Source organism: Empidonax traillii, unplaced genomic scaffold, assembly GCF_003031625.1.
Source record: "Empidonax traillii isolate 1590-97213 ecotype Southwest subspecies unplaced genomic scaffold, ASM303162v1 scaffold384:size1533304, whole genome shotgun sequence".
Lineage (NCBI taxonomy): Eukaryota > Metazoa > Chordata > Aves > Passeriformes > Tyrannidae > Empidonax > Empidonax traillii.
In genome coordinates, this window is record NW_020955577.1 from 670,320 (window position 1) to 688,914 (window position 18,595).

The 18,595-nt window shown below is 37.1% G+C and overlaps 1 protein-coding gene across 10 annotated transcripts; it reads right to left on the minus strand.

Moving 5' to 3' along the window:
- Nucleotides 1–260: 260 nt before the first annotated feature.
- Nucleotides 261–18,554, minus strand: KRIT1 (KRIT1, ankyrin repeat containing). 10 transcript variants are annotated; one of them, XM_027893216.1, is made up of 19 exons: nucleotides 18,012–18,219; nucleotides 17,803–17,917; nucleotides 17,381–17,451; nucleotides 16,338–16,459; nucleotides 15,709–15,868; nucleotides 14,454–14,546; nucleotides 13,449–13,578; nucleotides 11,921–12,164; nucleotides 11,511–11,626; nucleotides 10,959–11,102; nucleotides 9,733–9,889; nucleotides 9,343–9,450; nucleotides 7,549–7,705; nucleotides 6,612–6,763; nucleotides 5,786–5,952; nucleotides 4,119–4,206; nucleotides 2,881–3,087; nucleotides 2,452–2,568; nucleotides 261–2,009 (listed from the first exon to the last, which is right to left on the minus strand). In XM_027893216.1, the coding sequence occupies exons 4-19, from the start codon at nucleotides 16,437–16,439 to the stop codon at nucleotides 1,941–1,943; spliced, it is 2,211 nt and encodes a 736-aa protein (XP_027749017.1). In that variant the 5' UTR covers nucleotides 16,440–16,459; nucleotides 17,381–17,451; nucleotides 17,803–17,917; nucleotides 18,012–18,219; the 3' UTR covers nucleotides 261–1,940. The 10 variants fall into 10 exon arrangements, with proteins under 10 accessions (XP_027749017.1, XP_027749013.1, XP_027749021.1 ...); XM_027893212.1 differs by lacking the exons at nucleotides 17,803–17,917; nucleotides 18,012–18,219 and adding an exon at nucleotides 18,492–18,537; XM_027893220.1 differs by lacking the exon at nucleotides 17,803–17,917 and having other exon boundaries at nucleotides 17,121–17,451; nucleotides 18,012–18,220.
- Between the last annotated feature and the right edge of the window lie 41 nt (nucleotides 18,555–18,595).

Here is an 18,595-nt window from a genome sequence, read left to right on the forward strand (position 1 = left end):
ATGTGCAAGATCTGCAAACTTCTGCTTTGCCACAACTGACACTTTCCAGTTTACCTGATGAATTCCCGAGTGGTTTCCGAGGTGTGCTACCTTAATTCATAGTCACCACGGGACTCTCCCTATGATCCTCTCCAATGCTCTTCCTACATACCCTGCAAAGATGAGCCTGTTACAAGCTCCTGCTCTTTGTTAATAACACCTGCTTGGCGTAACATTTGACGGCACTCTCATGCTGATTACAAAAATAAAAACACCAGGTGTGACTTGTTGCAAACAATTTATTAGGTAGTAATAAATACGAATGTGGCAGAAAGGACTATACAGCAATAAGGCATATTAATAGTATTGTTAAATAGGCAACTGACACACCTTCTTAACATTTTCCTCTAGTTTTCTAAGAAAGTGCTATGTAGAGAAATGTATTTCTGATACCAGTGCTAAGTGATAGCAGGGATGCACTATGAAGGACCTGACTGTTGCATTATTTACCTTAAATAAAATATAACAATCCATAAAGATTTACTGTTATTTAGGCCAGTGAAGTTTAAGTAGAAAAGTATAGCTTGCTAAGAAGAATACAAAATATAAGTCTCCTGTTCACCTTTTCAACGGCTTACTACTTTAATTTCTTAAACTGCACTTACTAGTAGTAAGGTAAGAGTAAAGTTACTATACAACAGCACAGTTCTTCACATTCATTTTAACTTTTATTTGAAAACTTAGAGGCAAGTGCTAATTTTTATTTTTTAAAAAAAAATTTTTACAAAATATTGCACACTATTTTAGCATGCAGTTTACATGGAAGAAATAGTCAAGTGCACTTAAAACCCTGAAATACAACCAGAAACTCTAATGATTTGTGTTACAGATTCTATTTTAATGTACAAGGATATGTTTCAGACTGCATAGAATCCCACCTTACAATTGGGACCCAACATGTTGAGCCCCAATCCTGACTCTACAAAGAGCAGGCAGAATGCTTAAAACTGTATCTGACTTCCTTGTGATATAAATCTTCATTCCTGCATCCTGCACTGCTTGTAGCCTCAAGAAACTGAAGTAAGCTATCAGTAGGAAAATTAGTTTAACAGAAATAACTTAGTACCTCCTATATGAGTTTTTGCTACTGCATATGTGTTGCAATCCAGGGTAGGATTTATTTAAACTTTCTGAAGTCCTCTGAGTAAGGTTCATTTGTAAATCCGTATCTCCCTCTCCTCCATATACATGTTTTATATTGCACAGCAAAAGTAAAAATCCATTTTAAAAAACAAGCATGCTAAACATTCAATATGGCTTCTGAATGATTTAGAGTATTTCCCTTTTGGCATCCTCATGCAACATTTTAGAATAAATATGAATACAAAGTATGAGAAAGTTAAGAGTAAAAATAAAGCAAGCAAAAATGTTTGTCAGAAACCAAATAAAACCCAAGAGTTTATCAAAAGTACTTGCTCAAAGGTCTAACTGGTCTTTTAAGCATATTTATCTACAGAATCTTAAAAATTAAGTGTCTACAAAATACTGTAACATATACCACTTCCTTAATGTTCCACAAAATTACATGAAAGGTAAATACGTTAACTGAGACTTGCTTAATGGCACTGATAGTCCCATAGTCCTCTGGGAACAAAAGCTTTACTGGATTCATACTCATCCAACTCGGTAGACCATTTACACTTCACTAGCTTTACTGGTTAAGCTCAAGCCCTACCATAGTTTATATATGAAACACAAAAATATTTATAAAAATAATAGATATGTTGTATAGTTTTTTAAAAAAATAAACCATGCAGCTTCTGTACAAAGTTAAAAAACTGTACAAATTGACTTTTCTACTGTGTAAAACTCATGTACATGGAAGTCTTCTGTTACGATGAGACACGAGTTGTTTTTTGCTTAGCCGTCAGATGCCACTTTGTAACTTTTGTTCCCTTTGATCATTCGTTTCTTTCAGCTGTCATTAACTGGCCATTTAGTTTCATCAGAAGTTTAACCACGAGACCTGCCTATGTAAATGTATGCAATTAAATTCTATCAGCATTTCAGAACTAGTGACAATCAACAATATGACAAATGCAATTCTCAGTCTCCGCTCGTTTCAATTGCAAAGTTACCATCTCCAGTTCTGTGGTTCTCACTGTATTTGGAATTACCCTTAGAATATGAAGGATTGGACACATACAACAAACAGTTTCAATTAAAAAAAAGTTTACCCCAGTGATTACAGATGCATTTTGTGCATTTTGAATTCTGAAGGCTTCACATGCTACAAAAACAAGCAAACATTCTGATATATTAATACAAAAGTTTTAAAATAATTTCTGCAGGGGCTTGGCTTGGGCTTCTTTTATACTGTGCAAGAGTGGTCAACCTCCAGAGAGAATGGGGATGCAACTAACTTAGGAAAAAAATAATTGAACATAAAGGATGAAAGATGATAATGCTTACCTGTTTGGTATGTACAATGAAGCTCATTTTGTTTTCCAGACTGTGGATTTGGAAACATGTATCTCCATCTCCCAGCTGCCACATAAAGCAACCATACTTTAGACTGAGGAGTAAAGCCTACAATGAAATGTAGGAAACTGTCACTCAGAAAATACTCAGAAAATACACACCTACAAACTGAACTTTCTTTTGTTCACTTAGACAGGACTCAGACTTAAAAGAAACACATTCAACAATGTAGTTGTAGTTTATAAAGTAATAAAGTTTATACAAGACTTTGTTAGTAGTGACTTTAAAAGATCTTAAAATCTTGGAAATTTTCAGTCAAGTTTAACTAAACAGTTGGATGTGAAATTATTTCTAGTACAAAGATTTTAAGAGAACAGAATTAAGTTTAATAGTTATCACTGGTAGTACACTTCAGCTGACCTTTGTTTCCATATTGAGGAGGTGCAGCCCTTTTACATTTACTCCTACATACACTTTGATGACTTTATGGCTACTTGAACTTGCTTTGGTGAATATCTGTCCTGTGAAAAAAGCTGCTCCGTAAGTAGGAATTTCCCAGCAGTTCTGCAAGAACATGCGCTGAAGGTGATGCATCTCCTTACTGACACCTTCACTGGTGCTGAGATTCTAGAAATAAAGGAACAATCAACAAGTCTTCTCAAACAGCTGTGGTTACTTGAAGAAAACCCCCTGTTTAGTGCAATTCCCACTAAACATATCTTCCCACAGCTAAATTAAACCTGAGCCACAGAAAGGCTCAAATGCTAGAAGAGACTGAGGCAAAAACCAGATACCTCTATAAGCCTCAGAAATCTAAAAGCAAACACGTAGCCTCTAAAGGGCCCCACAGTTCTGCCTTTCTTTGAAGTAATCTGGACTTGGGATAAGCACCTGTGCACCCATCTGACACTAAATGCATCACAATCGTAAAAACTAGGCATTCTTCCTCCTTTAAGGGGTCCAGTCCAGGGAGGCATGGTAAGATGTGCAAATCCCCCCACAAACATGGATTTTTTTTGTTTTGTTTTCTAAGTAAAACAGGGGTGCAGATCTCTTCATTAGTGGAGCCCTCACTCAGAATATGAGAGGCTTCTGTTCCTTCCTCTTCAGTAGAGACAGTCAGAACAAACGATCCCTGACACACCTTACTTTTTCCACAATTATTTACAAAGATCACAAATTTAAACTGACTGCAGCCCTCAGTTAGATGTATTTTACAGAAGCAGCCCAAGTCCGCATTTAAAAATTTTGCTCAATCAACTGCTCTAATCAAAGGAGTTTGTGTGTGTGTGCACATGCACATCAGCAGCACTATCAGATCCCCAACGTACAAGTTTCACTGGCAAAAAGGACTTGGTACACTATCACAACAGACATGAAAATAGAAGTCAGATTTCTTTACATCTGTGCCTGAATTGGAAGTATCGCCAATACAGAGGTTACACTGAAGGTAAATGAACAGATGACAAATATATTTGCTTCTAACAAAGAGATCAACTGTAACTGTATGAGAAAAACATTCCAACAACCCATGCCAAACATTCAGAACATACACATTTCTAGCTTTATATACTAGTATTTCTGTTCATTACCTGACAACCAAAGTGTCAAAAAATGTTTAAGAACAGGATTTTCTACTATTTGCTTATTTATCTCACCTTGTATTCATGAAGTATCCTGTTTGTCCAGTGAGGAGCTTTACTTTTTAGTTTAGTGATTGGTACAATAGATTTAAGATTTTCTTCACTAAGAGAAAAACAAAGCAGAAAAATTGCTTTTCTTCACTAAACAAAGTAAGGAGAAAGAACAACGTTTGCCTCATATCTTCAAGTCACACATTGAGATACACAGTCAGCTCCTCTATCTCATCCCATCAGGTGAGATGGTTTCCTGAAATGTAACCCAAGGCTTAAGGCTTCCTAAGATACAGTGTAACACTCAGTTAATGGGAATTCAGCTCTAGTAATTTTTAAACTGTATTTGTCTATAACTGCACACACCATCATCATCTACCATGCAAAAATCCTGCACAGGATAATGCATCCACATCTTTAAGGTCAAGGATACTCTCATAGAAACAACAGCCTGGATATATTTTTGAAATCTGAATAATATTTGAAATTTGATATAATTTTGAAATTACCAGTGTTTTAATAAACATTTCTGTCAACTGCAAAAAAATTCAGACTATAAATCTTTTCATCTGTCTGAAGAACAAGTCAAGATATTTTCCAACATCTATATTTGAACACAGACAGAAAGCACGGCCAAATGCCCATGAAGGCTTTTTTCTATCCCAAACTATCTTTTCAGGTATCTCTGTCTGTAGAGTCAAATACTTCCATTGAGCAGGCTCAGCTTGGAACCACAGTACTGATATGCCTCAGTGTGGACAGGAACACCACCCTGCAGCTGCTGGCAGGGTGGTACTTCTGTACTAAACGTGGCTGGCGTTGAGCTGCACACTCATGCAAGTGGGCAGTCCCACTTAAATCCCCTTCTCCTTATGCTCCATCTACCAACTGTGTAACTGCAGGACAATATAACCAAAAAAAAACAGCAAGTCAAGACAGCTCAGTTGATGCTGTGAATGAGAGGAGATGAGAAGCATAGTAAGTAGCATTCCAGAACTGCACAGCTGCTGTTCCATGAATGAAGTGGGGTGGAGATGGCAAGGGGTGAAGGTGCACACAGTAGGGAACTGGAATCTTGATGGTCTCAGATATTGCTGTAGAAATGTATGTGGGAAGAAAAAGCCATATCCCAGAATAGCTCAGCTACTGTTGTGCTGGCATGCAGAGAGAAGGGGAGAGAAAAATACCATCTGGCAGAGCCCTGCTGGTGCTATGGTTTTGACCAATTTAGTACAGCAGTTCTCAAACCAATGACAGAAGATAAATTACATCTTTACATGGTCTGTCCTCATCAAAGAGGGAGGAAAGTCAGCCCCAGAATTTGGTCTAAATGGACATAGTAACAGCTTTTCCTCAGCATTGTTCAAAGTCTCAGTCCTGTCAGAACCCTTCACTCACATGAAAACAGTTACTCATTTTGGTATTATTGTAATCTCAGGACAGATTTACAGGATGCAGAACCTCCATTCCTCTGCCTGGAACTGCAATAATTAAGATTAATACATTTTTCAGATCCAGTGTCCAGCTTCTATAAATGTTGTAAGGGTTATGTGATTACTCTGGACTACACCTCAGTGATGGAGAAAAACAACAAATTTATCATACCTAAAATGTGAGGGTTCCATAGTAAGTGCTATCTAAAAATACTTAATCTAAACCCATAATTTTAAGTTTTAAACACACATACTTACTTTAGAAAGCCCTGTTTATGTTTCTTGCTCTCATAATTCCCATAGACTATTTGTAGAAGCAGACTTGCCAGTGTGATCAGCTTGGCATCAGGTGATGTATAAAAACCTTTCAGTAAATTATATCTGGCTTCATCAAAAAGAATAAGAATAGCTAATGGATCCTCAATCTGTTAAAAAGATAAAAATAATATGATTTCTTTGTAAAAAAGAAAATGAGCTTAGAAACTATAAATACAATTTCTCACTGATGCAGAAACAGAAGACAAAGGTGTGATCCTGATTGAAGGGTACATTTTAGTAGTGTTTTGTAATAGAAAAAATGACATACTTTCATTGATTTACTTAAACGTTTCCCCGATCTAACAAACAAATGAAAGGTGACTAGGATACCATGCCCAATCAGAAGGTTCACAGAAATACTGATATATAAGGATTTTTCCCCTGTGAGTTCATTTTGAATAATATGTTTGAATAATCCCATCAAAACCGACCAATTAAATAACTGAAAAACAACAGCACAAGGAAGAGAGAGAAAATCGGGCAGGTTGTTTTTAGCTGTATGACAGACAGACAGACAGAGACTGACACACAGAGACAGATGATAAACCAAACAGCTGAGGGTGAGAAAGAGACAGAGAAGAGAGAGACGGCAGGAAGGTGAGAGGGAGGGAGGGAAGAATGTGAAGACACAAACTATTACAAAACAGGAGAGATGTCAGGCTTAGTAAGTTTGGTTATTACTACGGTCACTATACACACTGAGTGCTGATGGTCTAAGTGTTCTGAGTCTGACCATCATTTCAAGCTATCACTTCCAAGTACTGACCTTTTTTTCTATTTCCAGTGGAAGTCTCACATCCCTTCTCAGGAAGAGCTGTGAAGTTTCCCTTTGAGGATCCAAGTTTGTCAGTTCAGTGAATATTTCAGGCCAGTCTCGAATATGTTGCAAAGGCTTGTGATATGGCTTCAGCTGGAGGCCTGAAAAATAACAGGGTTTGTTTCTAAATAAAAAAAAAAACCATAATAACCCAGCAAATACACACACAGATATACATAAATAATTAAACAACTGCACCAAAACCATGGTATCTCAATATTGAAATATCTAGAGAATTACTTGATTTTAAACAATGTATCAGTGAGCTCATCCCCTCAAATGCAAATGACTCTACGAAAACATGACATACATATTTAGAAAAGGCAAAAGCAGCAAGACTTTAAACACTCAAACACTTTCTTTTCTTCCAGATATTAACGTCTCTGTTTATCTCAGTGTTACAACAGTCATGTGGCATACAGCAAAGTAAAAAGGCAAAAGGCATGACACTGGGAGAGAAAGATTAAGAATGAAGAAAAGATTTCTGCAATATTCAGAGCACAGTATCCTACCAGACCTGAACTGTGCTTTGTAATCCATGATAATGTGTCCCACAGCTATCGTGTTGCAGCAGTACTGTTTAGCACAATTTCTGACAAAACCCAGTCACACTCATTGACTCTTTTGGGGTTCTGTTTATCTTTTCCTATATAACTCAAACAAAAATCATAATATACTTTTCATCCACAGGCAGACCTACTGAGGGTCCCAAAGTGAAAGCTAAAACAAGGAAGCTCTACAGCTCTGAAAGCAGAGTTTGGAGACATCAGGCTGTAAAGGCTGTTAGAGAACATGTTTCTTCCTTTCATAGGACAGTAATATTTTGTCCTAAAGGCAAGCAGAAATAAACTATGATAAAATCTCAAGTATAACCTTGTTTACTTACTGAGGTTCTCAGAACAGATCCAGATAGTGAAGTACTGCTGAGTTTCTTGAGACAAGCGCATGCCCTCCATGATTTGCTGCACAGTGGTATTGTTTCCATGTTTCAACTCGACAGACCGATATGATCCATCCATACGGTAAATTCGTGCCTTTTCATACTACATAAAATTATAAACATATTAAAAAAGAGCTTGTTAAAATCCTTTCTGTGGGTGCTTCTGAAGAGGAAAGTAGTTTTACCTTAATTCAGCAACATCCATAATGTTGGGGAAAAGAGCATTGCACAATTCCTGCATATTTATTATTTATCAAAATTGCTTGGGTTTTGTCCTGTGCAAGTACTTATAATGTAGAACAATAACTTCAAGAAAGATCTTACTGATATTTTGAGGACTTCTTTTAAACTTGAAGGCAAGCAGGCATTTAAAAGTTCCTTGAGGGATTTGGGCTCAACTGCCTATGCATATCCCAAATTGTCCACCATGCTATTACTGGCAGGTTATGAATTTCCCCCTTCATTAGTCTATATTAAAAAGACTCATCTTTCAGAGAGAAGCACCCACCCTTTACTCAGACCCCAAGACAGTAAGAATACAACCTCACTAAATCTTAGAGCGCTTCTATAATATTACTACTAATAAATCATTTGCCCCTTCAAAACTCCCATAGCTTTCACTGGAAATTGTATATGAGCCCACAACATGCCTCCTGGAAGTCATATGTAAACGTAAATCAGGTGCTTGAAGCATATACACACAAGTCATAAATCAATTAAATGTCTTGTTTTCATCTCCTTAAGAGGTTAAACGTTTCAGCTGTCTGAATAAAAAAGTCATAGGAATTTGCCTTTCTTAAATCTATGAAGTCATCAAGAACTGAGTTCCTGAAAACTTTTGGAAAAAAAAAGATGGATGATTTGAAAATGACAACTGACTGAAAATGAGCCTGGAATGGAAAACATCAGTCTATTTTTCCTGCAGTAGTCACTGTCCCTCATACTGCAGTAATTTCTGTTTTTTTTTATTTTAATGTATTAAATAGTAATAAGTGACAACACGAAATCACCTCTTACACTGTGAAATCTACTTAAAATGTGTGCTTTAGTGTCATTAGGCACACACACCTGCCATTTAACCAACTGCATAGTAAGAACCCTAAAATAAAGATCAGTTCCTCCCTAATTATTTTGGAGGGTCATTCACACAGAGTGAAATGAAGAAAATGTAAAACATCTTGAAAAACTGACAGGTTTACTACCATCTACTACAGGGATACTAGTTGCATCTGAATCAAAGAAAAGAAACAAGTGGTTTTATATCATTTGGCTAATATTAAATCTACTTCAGGATAAGAGGAATCACATTGTAAATTTTGTTTCCTACCCTGGCTAAATCTCCATTGACTTCCAAGGAAGCCTACACTGACTGACTATGTAAGGTCTACTTTGCAGAAGCCTATATTTAACCAGCTGAATGCTCCTGTTTATCAACATACGAGATGACAATGCACAAAGAAAGCTGATGGTTGTATGATCAAAAGTAGACATAAAATCAGTAGCTGATGTGACACTCCTACAAATAAATCAGAGCATCACATTTAGAGTCTTACATGTTATTTCTTGAGACATGAAACAGAACAGAAATGTTTAAAGAGACAAAATGTCAGCTTGCCAATATTTTCACTAATGATTTCAGTGTACTGGACTTTTTCAGTAACAGCTGTGAGCCCGGCTCTTCTACAAGTTTATGTGTAAATTAAATATAAACTTTAAACTACTTAGAAAATAAACTCATACAGGTTTATTTATGGCTTCCTTCAGGAGTTTTGCAGCTTCTTCCCACTCATTTTGTTTGTTCTCTTCACAGACATTCAGTGGAGATCTTCCTTGTTGATCAGTAATGTGCTACAAACACAAACAGAAACACTGATTCTACATTTATTTCACTGGAGACAGGTAAAACATTTACACATTTTTGAGACAATTAAGGTCCTTGATCCTAGAGTTCAAACTTTTAATTAATATAAAATGGGAAGAGTAGAGGTAATGAAACATATTTAACCATTTTTTTGTAATCTCTTAACAAGATCATTGTGTTTACACATTGTGATCTGGACAAAATATTTCACATACACAAGCTAGAAAGTGTTGCTAAAACTTCTATTCCTATACATAAACTCAACTTACTCTGTCAATTTCTGGATGATTTAGTAGAATTTGTACTATTTCAGCATGGCCACCTCCAGCAGCAAAATGAAGAGGAGAGCTAAGCTGGCCATTCAAAAGATTTGGATTGCATTTCCCTTTCTCCAGCAGCATTCGAGTGGCTTCAACTTTTCCATACCTGCAGACAGAGTTAAAGAAGAACAGACACAGCAAATGTAAAATATTTTTTTCAGATAGTCCTAAATATGAAAAGGTCAAGAGCTTTTAGCTTCCAAAATACACCAAAGACGATGGAACATTAATAAGCTTGTAGAAATTAATATCAGTTCTGCACTTCTTTGGTATTCATTGGTTTGGTAGCCATTTATTGGATTAATTCTAGACAAACTGAATCTTGCTTTAAACTGACTAAGTTTGGGTGGTTCTAGCAATTCAGTCATGGCTGAATAGAGTCCAGCCTTGTACGGGAAAAAAATAAACTGTTTGAGAATCAGAGTTCAGCTTCTGATTGCAGGCAGCTGGATCCTGAGGATTCTTCAGCCTCATACTTATAACTGGTAACTCTTGTGTATACTTTATGTATAAATAATTTGCAAATTTTCTCACAAACATTAAAAATCAAGTAAGGTTGTGGGGTTTTTTATAACCAAGTTTTATTTGGGTGTTATTCGTGTCATCATACATACTGACCACTATATCTACAAAAGACTAACTGCCACAAAGATAAAACAAAAGCATTTTTACAGCCGAGGAAAGCTTTCAAGTACTTACAGATTAAATCACAGTTTTAGTCAGACAAACTGACCTCTGTAAATCACCTAGTTCAGCTTCCCACTCAAAGCTTCATCAGCACCAAAACATGCTCAGCTCAGATACTGCTGTGCTGTAAAACTGCTCACAGCCTTTAGCCAACAAAGACTGTAGAAGTTACCCCACTAAACTAGACCCAGTGGCTCCAACAAGAATTAGAATAGGTACTCAGGAGAGATGCAACGTGCAATAGGTATGTGATGACTTGATCTCCACACCTGGTCTCCTCCAAAACCATTCAACTGAAAATTATCTCAAAACCTGAAGCAATCTTTCTCTTCAGAAGGGTAACACTAACATATATTAGAATCACAGCATAAGAAGTCTAGAGGGCTTTTATTTCTTCTTTTTGAGGCTGATAAATTATATAAATTATTAGCGCTACAGAATCGTGATAGCAAGAATGCATCTGATTGGCAAAACTCTCATTGACTCACCAGCATGCATAATGGATCGGTGCCCAATGGTCACTATCTAACTGATTAACAGAGAACTTCTTATCCAGAAGGTGGCTTAGTAAATCAGAGTCGCCTTCACAAGCACTGCGGTGAAGAGGGAAATCATCGACCCACTGGTGTTCCCTATGAATTAAAAGCGGAAACGGGAGGAAAACACCAATCAGAAATATCACAATGGCTGAAAACATCAGCGTTTTAAAAATTACTGACATAGCACTGAATGCAGAGCTACATGAAGAATAAAATTGAAATTCACGCAGCTATTTTTTGTCATGCAGTAGTCAAGCCACAGCTGTATTTCTTATGCTAAGAAATGCTTCTCTAATGTTTATAATTTACACCTTTCCATATCATCTTTTAATGGTTGTGTTTCAGTACTTACAGACTTTAGGTAGAATTTTTTATTAAAAACTATTTATACAGTAAAGCCCTAAAGTAATAGGAATCTCACTCTGACCAAGTCTACCAAGTGCTACTGTAATATAACAAAACAAAATTATCCATCAATGAAAAAGGAATGTAACATAATACTTGTCCTCTGTGACACTGCTCATGCTACGTTGCCACTTTTCTCTTTTAGGAATCTGAATCTTTGAATAGTCTGGGGCTCCAAGGCCAAAGTATGGATTTATTACCACCTTGTCAACCTGTGAAGACATAATTTAAACATCACTGAAGAAATAACTTACTGAGATTTGCTACACAATCCCCCATCCAGGCCAGGTATTCTTTTGAAACCAAAGTTATGATAGTAACATTTCATAATTAAAGAGACTAATGTTCAAATCAAGGACTTGAAAAACTATTGCATGTTTACTGCTAAAGAAGGAAATCTGATTCTATTAAACATAAAGGACACACCCATATCAAATAAATGAATGAAATGTAAGATAAAAATGTATATATGTTTCAAAAATATAAAAAGAAAATATAGTTCTTACCCTGTTGGTATACTGAAGGTCAGATCCAAACAAAGGATTATAGATACACATATCTGCTTTCTCCAGTGCCAGCATTTTACTCTTTATTTCCAGGGCAGTATAACCCATGTGTAATGAGCTCTCTGTTTGGCCAGGTTCTATAGCATAGGCAGGGTTTATTACATTTGTCTTAATTCTCTCAAGAGGAGATGGTCTGAATAAAGCTGGGATGGAGTGAGACTGGGTGTGCCGTTCATCCAACCACCTGCAGGAGAGAATGGGGGAATAATTCATTTTCAAGTAGAAAAGGATTATTTTGGTCATCTTCTCCATTATTTTGTTTGATTAAGAGTTGTATGATAATCACAAATTTTAATTTAAAAAGTTACAATGTGCACAGCCAATTTTATATAATTAAATAAATTCTCAAATGTGAAATTTGTTAACCACACACAGTTAAGCAATTGTATTTGCTCAAACACACTTCCTGCGGATACAAACTTTCAAAGAAAAGGAAATTATAAGACAAGAGTAACACTTGTTACAACCAAAAAAACCACACCAACAACTCACTATTTCATTTACTTTCAGTTTATCAAAATTTCTACTCTCAACATACAAATTTTGAAAATTAAAGCAGTTTTTTTCTGTGAGTTTCAATATCTCTGCTGACTTAAGCCTTCTAACTCATGCGTTTCATTAGGGAGAGACAGGAAAAGGAAAAAAAACCCGTAAGGTCCAGTTTTCAAACTGCTAAGTCTCTTTCACATAGGCTACCATCTGCCTTTTCACAAAGCTGTGCTGAAGCTTATTCTCTTCCCAGTGCATTCCTAACTGACAGTACAGAGCTTTAAAGCCCTCTCACTCTGAACTACTGGGGAAAGTCAGTACTGTGCACCTGCTCCATTTTTTCCTGCCTCGTTTGTAATATAACACAAGGTTCAGGTCAAGTTGCAAATAAGCTCTGATATTCTTTGTTAAGGGTACATTAAAAAAAAAAAAAAAAAAAAACAAAACAAAACCTGCTCACATATTCAAACTTTAAATTACTATAAATCTGGCTAAACAACTAATCACCTTTCTAGAAGTTAATTCCCTAGTGCAAATAAATTTGTGTGTCTAGGGAAGATGCACTCTCTTTCTACAGAGAGATTTAATTTAAATGCGAATCTTAATGGTATACAATTACAGGATATTTTTACTACACTGGCAAATGCTCACTCTTATAGATGACAATTATGTCACTTACAGAAGATTAAACATTATGATTGTATACAACATTCACTGTGAGCAAGAACTTCCAAAAAGCCACTTGATTTAGATAAGCACTCCCTTCTTGAGTTTGCAAAAAAAGATTTTTAGAAAGATTTAAAAATCTATTGTCAAGGTTTCAATTTCTGATAAACATGAAGACAATAACATGATATCATGATGACTTCCTTCTTAACCACAAGAATCTTATAAAAACTATGTGCTATATCTACAAATTATCTTTTATATATATTTATATTTTTATATAAAATATGAAATTACTGGTGGCATTTCTTACTTATCCAAGGCAATTAACATTCTTGCAGTCAGCGTGGCAAAATGGGTGCTGGATTCACTGCAGACTCTCATGATGTCTTGTAAACAGTAGAACACGGGGCATCCAGGACTGTACGTATATTTGGTATTATCTAAAAAGGAAACATGCTCTGAAGACACATCAGTGAGAAGAATTCTATTTTCCCTTCTACATCTTTTGTAGTTAGGCTTTCCTAACTAATTAAGAGTATATTCTGACTTTAGACTATAGTAACTTAATTTTTTTCAAAATAATGGTTGATAGAAATTACATACAATCCTTACATTAATTCACAACCCAAAAGGGTAGTCTTAAAAACCTAAAAGTATTCTGTCACTATTTCATCAGTGTGATCAGCTGCATCTGAGGAATTAATGTTAAATGTATACTCTTACCAGAAAAAAAAAGAAGAGGACTCAGGACTAGAAGGGGTATGTATTGTTATTGATAACTCCACAAGGGTATCTATTTGATAGGTTTTATTATTAAGTGCTATAAGTAAGGCAAAATTTAAGAAGTTCCTCCAAAAGCACACAGACATTTACTTCAGGGGTTTTTTTAAATACTTTTCTGACAAGAAACTTACTTTGCCTTTTAAAGATTGTATTTACTGTGTAGAGACTTCAATAAGCATTCTTCTCCGAGTGAAGAACACTGAACTGAGTAGGATGTCCTAAAGTTGCACTCAGCAAATTCTACATAATTTAACGCACATGTTTTGAAAATATAATCAAGTGCACAAATACTGCTTAAAACAGAAGTGTGTTATCATTACAGAAACAAAGGCAATACACTAAACACAAGGTTTTTTCCATAATTTTAAGTAATTTCTTCAAGTTTTAAAATATTCAGAAAGTTTTGCACCTGAATGCAACTTTTAAAGTTTAAATACAGAAAATGCCATACATCATACTCATAAAAAAAATGAACCCTCAAGTGAACTTCTGCTAAGATGGGTGCAGCTTCAGAAATCATGCTCAGCATTACCTTTCACAACAGTTGGAACAATGTAAAGAGATGCCTCCTGGCCTGCCTTCTCTCCATCTAGAGGAAACTTCTTCATTAACACTACGCGCTTTCCTAGCACAGTATTAAAAAAAACAACACAAACCAATTAATCAATCAACAAAACAAAGAAAAAAATCTAGAGTTGGCTATCTGAAAGCTTACCAGACAATCTCCCTAATTCCTAGGAAGAAAACAATTATGATTATACCTACAATCTAAAGCAAGCTAAGAAAATCTAAAAACATATGAAAAGCATAAATATGTATAAATCCGTTAACATGAAAAAGTGACATGAATTTAGCCCTTTATAGCGGAGGATTTTTTTGCTTGTCTGACCTCAGCCGCATATTTTAGCAGCAGTCACACTAAGCTGAGCATATTAATACTTGAGCTTCCTGCGTGAGTCAATTTAAAACTTTTTAAACTGTATAAGAAACAGACAGGTTTTGCTTTTACAAGGCATTCCTCGAGTGTATTAATTCTGTTATTCTGTGTTTGCTGAATAACAAGCTTTGTCAAGTCTGTCCAGCTGCAGTTATTGCCACCTGCAACATTTTACCATGCAACCAGCTATTAATCCTTTAAATAGTCAGCACTGCATTGACTTGCCTTCACTGAAAATTCCCAGTATAACCCTAATGTACAAAACAGAGATGAGGTACATAGCAAAAAACAAAAGTCTGTTAGTTTATACCAATCTGGAAATGAAATATGCTGGAAAACAAATTTGTCAGCACAGGTGTGAGGTTCTTTACTAGATCTGCTAAGCAACAACAATGAAAAAGAAAACATACTCATTAAATTCCATCTGTAAGTGATACAGTTATGCCAGAAATATTTCCATGTAGAGGCTGTCTCCTGAACAACAGACTTTAGAATCTATGAATTCACTAGTCAAATTTTAGCTGAAATTAAGGATAAAAAAGCCACTTCCATCTGGTTTACTGGAACTTTAGCTATAAATCTCAACTTGAGGTGAAGAAGTAGTATAGACTTTCATTTATTAAAAATCTTTTAGTAAGCATTTTTATAGAGTTGGAAGCTAAACGACTACAAGGGTAAATTAAAGAGTTTAGTTGTATAGTTGGCTTGGAGTTTTTTGATGAACCTCCAAACATACCTTCTTTTTTTTATACTAATTTCATGTTTTTGGCACAACCTTGCCAAGCTGTATTAATTCAAAAAGCATTTTTATGAAGCTATCAACAATATATCAGATTTTTTTTGTTTTTACCTTTAATACCCTGATTGGCTGGTGAAATTGGTTTGGTGGCTTCTAATACATAATCCAAGATGCTCTGGGTTATCTCAGTGCCTCCTTGAAGTTTAGTTTCCAGTAAAACTTTCTTTCTTTTTTTCTTTTGGCCTTCAATGGGAACTTCAAGCAACAAAATCTTTCAAACAATAATGAAACCAAAGGAGTTTAAGCACAACCGAATGAAGCATAGGACCTTATTATTATTATTATTATTATTATTATTTATTGTACCACTGTAAAAGCAGTAACAATTCAAGAAGTACTGAATGTTGAGGAGCAGGATGGTGAAGTCAGGATGAGCTCTGTAACAGGTTAAAGAGAAAAACACAAGGCTACACTCTTGTAATGAGCAGCCAACAGAGCAAAAGGCCCTGAAATAAAATACATAGGTATTACAAAACCATAAAGTGTGCAAATGGGGCATAAGGATGGGGCAATGCAGAGTAGGTGTATGACACACATAGACATTACTTAAGTAATCTTACTGTCAGATTTTCTCTTCTGCTACATTATTACTTATTTACTATGTATTATTTAAAAAAACCCAACATAGATAATAAAAATAGATAATAAAAAATTAGATAATAAAAATTAAATAGTTTTACTTCATAGGATTTAGCTCGATATTCCCGGGAATTGAGGCTAGCAGTGTTTTTTGGACGAATCACAGCAACATATGCATCTCCAATGTTTTCTGGGTTTCCCATCTCTCCTTCTTATTTTATCACTGGAAACAACAAATAAACAGGAAGTAAAGGTTCAGCTGAAAAAAACCATCCAACAGCACAGTAAACTTCAGGATGCAGTGCTTATATCAACTGGTGCTTTGCACTATTCATTTACTGTTCTTTAGCTGGAGAAATGCCAATTTCTGATATAATTCTGCTTCCTTTTCATGAAAGGGGAAAATAGTACATCGCAAAGACTTAATATAAGTAATCTTGTTCTCTAACCCACTTTTAAAATAAAAAGAGTGTATTTTTTAACTTTGTAACTATCTTCCCCATTTTCCAAGGCAGGCAAAAGGCCAAAGAAATTTAGAACTCTGGAAAAGATATGAAATCAAAAGAGAAAGTGATTCTAAAGCGGCAAGCACTGTAAATCATAAAATGTGCTGTAACAAATTACTGCATTTCTATGAGTTCCATGTGGATTTCAAGAAAATACCTCATTTTTGTCTCGTCCCCTCCAAAGCAGAACGCAGTCTTGCCTACAGCCAAGTAACAAAACCAATAAACTATAATATGGATTAATTTACTTAGTTTCACTTCAGTGGGACTGCAAAGTGGTGCATAATTCGTTCAAACAGAGCTTCTGAAAGGAATACACCTTTAGTTTTTTCAAAAAGTGGACAGAGGCTTTTATATTTAAGAAAAAAATTTGCTTACCCTTCTGTTTAAACCAAGGTCAGAATTCCTATAATCACAAAATTGTATGGAAAATTATAGAGAAAACCTTGTAAAGCTAAATCACTCCACACATGAGCTTCAAGACAGAAAGGTCATGCCTGACCATTAGCCCCTTCCAGCTGATCATCTTCTTCATGTGCAAATGCACACCCTTTCATTCCATAGTATCAGTAAGTGCATGCTTTTTGCAGAATAATTCCTCCACAGATTTTAAATGTTACTGTTTCTAGCTTCTTCACCTCTTCTAGAAGAAACAGAGGTCTTCAGATCCCCATGCCTTAATCCAGTAATTTTATTGGGATCAGACTACCTGAAAACATATTTAAAAAAAACCCAATGTAAATAACAGCATGGTCATTTTCACCTTCAGTTAAGCTAAATACTGATGAATAGATGAATCAGTGATGTTACATGAAGAGTAATATCCAAAGAGAAGCATGAGTGCAATTACAGTAGCATCTTGAAACATTAAACAAACAACATGCTGACTTGTGAGAAGTCATACTTTGGGACATGCAGAGTTTTTAAAGGAAAAAGAAACTATCCCTTATGAGCAGCTGGGAAAGGCATGGTCCCTGGATATCCTTACATGTACTGGGATATCCTTGGCTTGGGTCACAGTCTTGTGTGGAGAGAATCTGCACTGGTAGGGCCAGGCTACCTGGGTGGCAGATGATAGAACAGGTGAATAAGCAGCGGGTAAACTCCCTCTGCCAGCGCTCTGCACTAAATCCAGAGGGGAATAAACACGTCTGGGAAACCGACAGCCCCAGGAGCTGCGATACGACTGAAGAAAACAAAAACTGAGGATGAAGAAGGATGGGGCTGCAAGGCTGTAACAATAAACAAAAGGCACCACCGGGAACTGACCCTGACCAAACCCAGGTGCCAACAACGCGGCCCTGTCCCAAAGGATGCCTGTCTGAAGCACACGCCTCACTCCGGCTTCTTCCAGCACCGCCGGCCCTTCCCGCCTCCCACAGGACCCCTCGGGACGAGGCAGAAGGCTGTTCCCGCCGGGATCATGGCCCCGCCAGGGAGGAGGGCGCCTGGGGTCCGCGGCCTCCCTCGCAGCGCCGCCTCCATGGGCACGGCGGGACCCGGCCGCTCTCAGAGGAGGGTGCCAGGCAGGGGCGGCCCCGCTCCCCAGCGCCTCCCGCCCCCGCCGCCCGGCCGGGAAACGCCCTCGAACTTCCCCGGCCGCGCCCAGGAGCCGCCGGGCAGTGGCTCCCGGAGCGGCGGTCCCGCCGCAGCCCCGTGGGGCAGGAGCGGCTCCTGAGTTTGCGAGACCGCCCTGGGGCCGAGGTCAGGGACGGCGCCCCGACCCCGCTAGCTCCCTGCACGCCTTGCCTTCCTCGGTCGCACCGGCCGTCGCCTGCCCGCCGCATCCTCCCGCCGCCCAGGCCCCGCGTCCCGCCCCGCTCCGCCCCGTCCCGCCCCGCTCCCTCCCCCGG